This window comes from Lolium perenne, chromosome 7, assembly GCF_019359855.2.
Source record: "Lolium perenne isolate Kyuss_39 chromosome 7, Kyuss_2.0, whole genome shotgun sequence".
NCBI classification, from domain to species: domain Eukaryota; kingdom Viridiplantae; phylum Streptophyta; class Magnoliopsida; order Poales; family Poaceae; genus Lolium; species Lolium perenne.
Genome location: NC_067250.2, coordinates 12,711,466 through 12,720,060, shown reverse-complemented (window position 1 = coordinate 12,720,060; position 8,595 = coordinate 12,711,466). Strand labels below are relative to the sequence as shown.

Here is an 8,595-nt window from a genome sequence, read left to right as displayed (position 1 = left end):
TGCTGCGCATAATTGTATTTTAAGAAAAAAAAGTTGTGCCACTTAATTGGAACGGAGTGAGTAATTAGCAGCTATGGCACGTAGGATCTTTTCCTTTTTCACCAAGTATCAGTAGATGATTAAGTTGACACACGAACCTTTTTCCATGCCAGTTTAAGAGTCAGATATCTCTCTTCTTTTGAATTTTCTTAGGAAATGAACTTGCTTTACACGAAAGAACTAACAACGGCATCGATTCCAAATCAGGCAAACGGTGGTCGAAACCAGACCAGACATGCATGCCTAACTTTCCATGCCCATTTGGGCATTTCCCCTCCTCCAAGCTAACGCTCGCCAAACTTACACACATGCATCGAGATGCCGACAAGTGGGGGCCAGTAAAACTGCGTGCGCGCCAGGTGGCCCCGCCCACCGGACCTCCACGCCTACAAGTAGCCAAACCAGGCGCCTCTGTTCTAGCCACCACCAAGCCACGAACAAAAAGAGGAGGTTTTTGTGAGGACAAAGCTAGCGCGAGAGGAGTTCGATCGCAGTTGATTGATCCATGGCGGCGGTGACGATCCAGTCGGTGAAGGCGCGGCAGATCTTCGACAGCCGCGGCAACCCCACCGTCGAGGTACGGTGCGAATGAAAAATTAACCTGATCCAGGAGTGGGGAATTTTTGCTTACTACTGTAGTATTTCTTCTGTTCTTCCTTCCAACTAATCACTCTGTTCTGGATTCCATCGTGAGGTGCTGTAGCCCTGTTTCCGAATCTAGTTAGTAGCTGTTTCGATCGGTGCTTAATTCTGATCTTGGTGCGCTGCGTTGCGCCGTGCAGGTGGACATCGGCCTCAGCGACGGGAGCTTCGCCAGGGGCGCGGTGCCCAGCGGCGCTTCCACTGGTACGTGTCCGCATCAAACTGCTGTATCTATCCCAAGTAGTCGCCGTCAGGAGGACTTGGGTGTCGGAATCTGCTAGAGAAAACACATATGCACAATCATACATCACTCAGTCGTCGCCATCACGCCTGCACTCTTGCGTCAGCTGCCTAGCTACTTCTAGATGTTGAATGATCAGTTTTTTTAATGGTTGGGATGCTGACTTTAATCAGGAATATACGAGGCCTTGGAGCTAAGAGATGGAGGGTCTGATTATCTTGGCAAAGGTGTACTCAAGGTTAGTTCCACTGCTAGGCATGCAATTAATCCCAAATAACTTGCTCGTTTTATATTCATTTTAATTCAGTATTTGCCTCCGTCCAGATGTAACAGATGTTTTTACCGTTCAAATTCAAGCAAATTTGGTAGCGCTGGATTCGTATTAAAATAATTCCTTAGTATTGTGATTTTTCAACCATCAAAAAGTATTTTTCAAAACATTTCTTTGATAATACATGATATACAAGTTTAAGAATGCAACCTAATTCAGATAAAACCGCATATTGGTTCGACACTAATTGGCCCGTGTATGGTGTATCTGTCTCTGTTAGGCTGTGAGCAATGTAAACACTATAATTGGACCGGCGCTGATTGGAAAGGTATTTATCTCAATTCTCAAGTAACCCATTCTCTTTCACATGATGCTAAAAACTGTTAACTAATGATGAGTCATATGTTGCAGGATCCAACTGAGCAGGTTGACATTGATAACTTCATGGTCCAACAGCTTGATGGAACCTCCAACGAATGGGGCTGGTGCAAACAGAAGGTATTGTGGAACGATTATTTCTAACCTTCATAAAGTATTCCCCATTCCCAGTGTCCATACTGACAGTTTCCTTTGATGTGGTGTTGAACCGACAAAAAAGCTTGGGGCAAATGCTATTCTCGCGGTGTCACTTGCAGTGTGCAAAGCTGGAGCCATGGTGAAGAAGATTCCACTTTACCAGGTACTATCATAACACTTGAGCTGGATGACGAAGTGGTCAGTTAAGTTTTCAACAGGATTTACTGAAATCTCAATTGTTTCCAGCATATTGCAAATCTCGCCGGAAACAAGACACTTGTGTTGCCTGTGCCTGCCTTCAATGTGATCAATGGAGGTTCTCACGCTGGGAACAAGCTTGCCATGCAGGTAATATTACTTGCTGAGCATGAGCGAATTTCTCACAAAAGGTTTTAATTATATGATCAAGATTCTCATCTAGCTAGTTCTTATACGTACAGGAGTTCATGATCCTACCAACTGGTGCCTCCTCGTTCAAGGAGGCCATGAAGATGGGAGTTGAGGTGTACCACAACCTGAAGGTGAGAAATTAGCCCACCCTCTTCATAATGTACCTCAACTTTGGATTATGCAGTTGTAACGCTGATGTTTCTATATGCAGAGTATAATCAAGAAGAAGTATGGACAAGATGCGACAAATGTTGGTGATGAAGGTGGCTTTGCACCTAACATTCAGGTAAGACTCATCTTTTTCCAAAGTGCTAATATATATAGGATTGAACAAAGTTGTTGATATGCATAAATAAGTTGGTAGGGCACCCTTGTGGGAGGCTGTGCAAAGCAGAATCTGTTGTTTTCTCATGAAATAAAGTACAATCTGTTATGGATGATGATTTTCTGAGTACAGCTACGACTTCCACTTCACAATAGGCCTTGACTGTTTTGTATTGATGTATGTCGAATATGTGAGTCCAAATGCTCATATATGATATTTTGTTATTTACAATTATTATGCAGGAAAACAAAGAGGGCCTTGAACTACTGAAGGCCGCTATAGCTAAGGCTGGCTACACTGGAAAAGTACTTCGTCTTTCTACCTCATATTTCGGCCATTGCATTTATTTATTGTTGTATAACATTGAGTCTTTATATGTGTGGCAGGTGGTTATTGGAATGGATGTTGCTGCTTCTGAATTTTTCAGTGAGAAGGACAAGACTTATGATCTCAACTTCAAGGAGGATGTAAGATGTTCTGAACTGTCCTTGGTGTAATTGCAGATACCTATGAGTTATGTCATTAAAAAGATAAGCTTGGCATGTTGTTTAACATCACTCGACTTTACTGAACAGAACAATGACGGTTCGCACAAGATCTCGGGAGATAGCCTGAAAGATCTGTACAAGTCTTTCGTTTCAGAGTACCCTATCGTGTCAATCGAAGATCCTTTCGATCAGGATGACTGGGCCACCTATGCTAAAATGACCAGTGAGATTGGGCAGCAAGTGCAGATCGTAGGAGATGACCTTCTTGTTACTAACCCCACGGTAAGCTATGTCACCAGATTTACTGCTGCAAAACCCCAGAGAAAAACACTTCAGAGCTTTTCCTCATGAACGTTTTGAATTGTGCAGAGGGTTGCCAAGGCAATCAGTGAGAAGACCTGCAACGCTCTTCTCCTGAAGGTAGCACCGTCACTTACTGAAACTACTAACTCTTGTCCTGAGAAATCATAATGCTAATACCAATTGTTTATGGCGACAGGTGAACCAGATAGGCTCGGTGACGGAGAGCATTGAAGCTGTCAGCATGTCCAAGCGTGCTGGGTGGGGAGTCATGGCAAGCCACAGGAGGTAAAAGCATTGCAATTCTCTTCGATTCCTTCTTGGATGGTTAGCCGTTAGCATTTGTCTTATGATCTGTTTGCACACTACTTTTTGTTGTGCTCTCTACAGTGGTGAGACGGAGGATACCTTCATCGCCGACCTCTCGGTTGGCCTCGCCACGGTATTGCCTCCAGCCAAACCAGATCCTTTAAACTCATATATATTTTAGTTCGTCTTGGCTTCAGTGGTGACCTTGCATGCATTTGTTGCAGGGCCAGATCAAAACAGGAGCTCCCTGCCGGTCTGAGCGTCTAGCCAAATACAACCAGGTATGCAATCTCCAGATTGCCGTTCCCCTTTGGTGATGTGTAGGCTTTGTACATGTCATATTCTGTGTTCTGAACAAGCGTTTGTCTGTTGTTGCCTCAGCTGCTGAGGATCGAAGAAGAGCTTGGAGAGGCAGCGGTGTACGCCGGAGCAAACTTCAGGGCGCCGGTGGAGCCATACTGAAAACACTGGAGGAAGAGACGAGCCATGGGTTTTTGTGGTGCTGCTAGTAAATATTACTGCTGTGTTTTGATCCGAGGCTGGCAATGCCAGGCACAATAAGAGTAGTTCCTCTTTGTACAAGAGCTAGCTGTGACTGCTCATACGGTTTTGCTATAGTTCTGGTGTGATTTTGCTATACAGTGGCAATGAAATAAAATAGTTTATGTTCTTCTGATGAGCTCAGAAAATTCTTATTTGCTAGGAGGATAACTGAACAAGACTTGTTCCCTCTGCTGCAACTCTAAGTGGGCACTAACTCTGAGCAGCGGGTTGGCGACATTATCTGTAGGCTGTTGCAACCCAGAAGAGTTATCAGAATTCCAGCCTAATTGCACTCAGAACAAAATCAATCAACAGAAAGAATCAACTGTGATTGCACTCAGAGTTGCACTAAACCTCCCTAAAAGAAGAGTTGCACTAAACCGAAATGCCAGTACTTCCTGGTCAGCTACAAGAATTGATCCTCACATCGACATAATCACACACATTTGCATCCGAAATTCGACGTGAACAAAATCATTCTTTGCCCCATATGACCAGATGCGCAAACAAATAAATAGGGCGTGGCTCCTAGCTTACATCACACGCTACAACAATAGGAGCTTTCACTAAACTTGAGCAACAAACAGCTCCCCGAGGGCATGCCTGCCTTCTTTTCTCCATAAGACCTGCAATTACCCATAATGATACTAATAATAATGACACAGGTCATACTAGTGTTTAGCAGCCTATAAGAACCACATCGCAATACCTAACTAATGGCTGTCGTCCTCGTCCAATAATACACTCCAAATCATCCTGAAGATAAAGACAGAAACAGGAGGAAGTTATTTTCATTCTTTGCTGGTTGCAGATTTGGCAGTAAATAACAAATAACATTTGGTGTCTGTTATCTTTACCAGAACAAGGACAAGAATAGGAGGATGACAAGAGCCCCTATCTTAAAAAGACGGCGTTTTTTCTCCCGGGCTAGGTGATTAAATATCTCTGTTACATCTACTAGATGCTGCCGGCGCTCGTACCTGCAACGATCGCAAAAGGTTGTACTTAATCGCACCATATAAAACAAAAATGTTGCATAAAACTTGCAATGAGCACCTCCCAAACAAGTAGAGCTAATTATGAGTTCAAAATTGGGCCAGTACCCTTCATTCCCAAAGTCAATATATTTTTTATATTGTGACAGGCGGAAGTTTTTGAGGGTGCAAATCATGTTGTTAGCTTCACTGCAGAACAGGTATTGCTAATTTTAGGTGAGGTGTAATTAGTGTTTTTCTAAGCCTAGGTGCTTACAGTTCCATCCAATGATGCAATGTTTACAGGCCTTTTAAATTAGAACTACCATCTAGAATTTGGACACTCATATAAAATATTCCATTCAGTCACAAGATACTCGATCTGATTAACATGTCGATATGGTAGCACTTACGTGCATCCAAATATCACAAAATAAATCAATAAATGCCAAGACCTTAGAGCATGAAAATTTCTTGAGAACATTTTGTATAAAGTACAAAAGACTGAAACAAGAAAAGACCCGAGTGCTTATCACTAAATATTCTATCCAGCCTAACAGAAAATAAAAGTAGGTGTATCAGTCTTGAGCATCCATTTCCCCATTTTCTTCTGGTTCTCAATTTTCTCGAAAGAGGAGACATGACACAAACTACCATTTACAACTTGCAATAAATCTGTTTAAACTAGGCATGGTAGGTTACCTAGCAGCTAATGTTCAATAAAAAAATATACTAACAAATAATTTTCCAAATGTTGCAGCCTAGAGGAAGATATCAGCTGTTTTCAGAAATACTACTATAAGGCAAAAAAAGATAAGAGGCACTTACAATGTATAATTATAGTACACCATAGGGGCAGAAAGCAAAAACATTGCCCAATGCCCAGTTATGAGGAATAATACACTTAGAAGTGCTTGCACTATAAATTCTGGCATAACCACTTTATTTATTCGAGACGATGAATCAAATGGGTTGATATAATCGAACTCCAGATCTGCCAAGCACATTAACTGTAAAGGAAACATTAGGAACAAATCATCAGGAATAAGAATAATTTTGGCTAAGCTTAATCACCAACATTGATATTTAAAACATGAGTAAAGACTAAAGATTCATGCAGATTTCTCCTAAAGCACAAAAAAGAGAGAAGGAACAGAGATGAACGATCCACTACCCTCAACAATTACAGTAAGGTTCAACAATTAAGCAAGAACATTAGGAAATTCTAGCTGCCAAAATAACTCAACAAGCATAATTAATGGACACATATGAATGACTTTCCCTATGTCGTGCAGGAAAGTTAAAACTAGTTGTGGCACATCTAAGCACTCAAAAAGCTGTGGCTAGTACCAAAAGATTTCGAGAACTAGAAAGCGGAAAAGGAAGCTGGGAAAGCTAATACAAAAGGTAGATACTTCATCCATTGCCGAAGATGCAAACAACAAATGTTGCACATTCACATCAAACAAGCTGCAAAGATATTTTCAAGTTTCTAACTTCCACTATGCTGCTCTCTACTGATGTCATGATAGACTAACAAGTAGAACGTAGATAGGATTTCGCACAGCACTGCTTCTCATAGCTCAATTAGAAGGGAACAAGGGTTTGATTGCGCACTGGGTGAATAATGAACCTTCGATGTCACCTCAGTCACAATGGTTGATTCTTTTACTGAACATACTATGCCCAAGATATTTCTTTACTAATGAATGATGAAAAAAAGCGTATGACAGGTATGTATGAACTGACACTAATTTCCACAACTACAAGGCCAGAAACGGTTCTAATTTGGAGTTACACCCTAACGCACGAAGAAAGACCACGCCGAGATCTCGACACAGATGCCGGGCACGAACCAGTACCAGCACCAGAACAGGCGTCAGTCAACCCCTTGGCGCCCATCCGCTAGCCAGGCAGAAGCTCCAAACTTACAATTCGGAGGTCCAAAAACCCCTGAACAATTTGCAAAAGGAAATCTACTCGAACAACATGTAAATCTTCAGACGAAAATTTCGCCAGAACTTCTAAGGGGGTAGTAGCCCAGCGCGAGATCGCATCGAGAGGCAGGCGGTGCGGCGGAGCAGGAACGGTGGCGAGCAGGGACGAGGGGGAGGTGGTCCTGACCTGGAAGATGACGAGCACGATGAGCGTGACGACGAGGAAGAAGGCGGCGAGCCAGACGAAGACCATCTTCCCTCCCCGGCCCTGGCCCCTCCGGCCGGCGCGGGTGTTCCTGGAGGTTGGGGGTGGCTAGCTTGACGCCGTGGCTGGGGCCGCCGGCGAGGTGGGGAGCGTGCGTGCGTCGAGGGAGGCGAGGCGCGGGGGAGATGCAGGCCCTGTGGGAAAGCCGCGGCGGTGAGGTGGGGGTCCGACGGGGGAGTTGGAGTTGGAGTTGGAGTTGGAAGAGACAGAGAGAACGCGTGGCCTGCGAAGGCGAGAGCGGGTCACTGGGTCAGTGAGATGCGATGCGCGGTTTGCGTACTTGAGCTGGAAAGTGAGGCTGAAACTTACCCAAAACAGGTGAAAAGTTTAATACTCCTCTCCTAAATTTACCTAAATTTTAGGAAAACATTTTACCTAAATCTAGGCCAATTAATTAAGATCGGGAAGCAGTACTTTAGGCCGGGGTCAAGTCCATGGGCCGAGGTTAGGACCCTAGGCCCTCTCTAGCCCATCGGCCTCGACGACAACTTTCATGGCAGCTAGTCGAAGATCAAGCAGGCAGGGAGGGGGTGCCGGAATTTCTAGCCCGAGTTCGATAGTCCTTGTGGCGGTTGTATTCCTATGTTTTCCGTCTAGCTCGGGTGCGTGTGGAGTTTGGATGCTGAGGCGGCCGCCCTGGATAGTGGAAGCTACGTCAGTGTGTAGGCGAGCCACGTGGTTGAGGTGTTGGCCGGTGCCCATGGTCGTGAGGGCAACGTGCTGTCGGGGGAGCATCATGATGTGACGGCGGTGCGGTAGTTGTTTAGGCGGCTTTCCATGCACTATTTTGGAGGCAGAGAGTTCATGCTGAGGGGAGACCCTTGCCCGATTTGGGCTAGTGGCGTTAACGTCATGCAACCTCTTTGTTTCCCTCGGTGCTCCATGATCTTTCCGATCGGGTGGTGCCGGTGCCTTTGGCATCGTGTTCTTGCTGAAGGTGCCGTCTTGGACTCCATGGTGTGTGTGGCTCATTGCAGTTTGTGTGGCGAAGGTTGCGGTGCGGTCCTTGTAGGGGAGTGATACATCTCCGACGTATCGATAATTTCTGATGTTCCATGCCACATTATTGATGATATCTACATGTTTTATGCATACTTTATGTCATATTTATGCATTTTCCGGCACTAACCTATTAACGAGATGCCGAAGAGCCAGTTGCTGTTTTCTGCTGTTTTTGGTTTCAGAAATCCTAGTAAGGAAATATTCTCGGAATTGGACGAAATCAACGCCTAGGGGCCTATTTTTACACGAAGCTTCCAGAAGACCGGAGAGCTGACGAAGTGGGGCCACGAGGTGGCCAGACGATAGGGCGGCGCGGCCCAGCCCTTGGCCGCGCCGGCCTGTCATCTGGCCCC

The 8,595-nt window shown here is 44.7% G+C and overlaps 2 protein-coding genes across 2 annotated transcripts; one reads left to right on the top strand and one right to left on the bottom strand.

Annotated features, from left to right (window-relative positions):
* The first annotated feature begins 457 nt into the window (after positions 1-457).
* On the top strand, positions 458-4,197 carry LOC127311406 (enolase 1). The gene is made up of 17 exons (XM_051341830.2): positions 458-616; positions 822-885; positions 1,096-1,160; positions 1,474-1,521; positions 1,605-1,691; positions 1,792-1,872; positions 1,956-2,057; positions 2,150-2,230; positions 2,311-2,385; positions 2,667-2,729; positions 2,811-2,891; positions 3,000-3,194; positions 3,282-3,332; positions 3,412-3,500; positions 3,603-3,654; positions 3,746-3,802; positions 3,903-4,197. Exons 1-17 carry the CDS (start codon positions 545-547, stop codon positions 3,981-3,983), a joined length of 1,344 nt encoding a protein of 447 aa, XP_051197790.1. The 5' UTR covers positions 458-544; the 3' UTR covers positions 3,984-4,197.
* Positions 4,198-4,471: 274 nt separating this feature from the next.
* On the bottom strand, positions 4,472-7,489 carry LOC127311407 (protein cornichon homolog 1). The gene is made up of 5 exons (XM_051341831.2): positions 7,163-7,489; positions 5,867-6,048; positions 4,922-5,044; positions 4,774-4,820; positions 4,472-4,690 (listed from the first exon to the last, which is right to left on the bottom strand). The coding sequence occupies exons 1-4, from the start codon at positions 7,226-7,228 to the stop codon at positions 4,778-4,780; spliced, it is 414 nt and encodes a 137-aa protein (XP_051197791.1). The 5' UTR covers positions 7,229-7,489; the 3' UTR covers positions 4,472-4,690; positions 4,774-4,777.
* Positions 7,490-8,595: the final 1,106 nt, after the last annotated feature.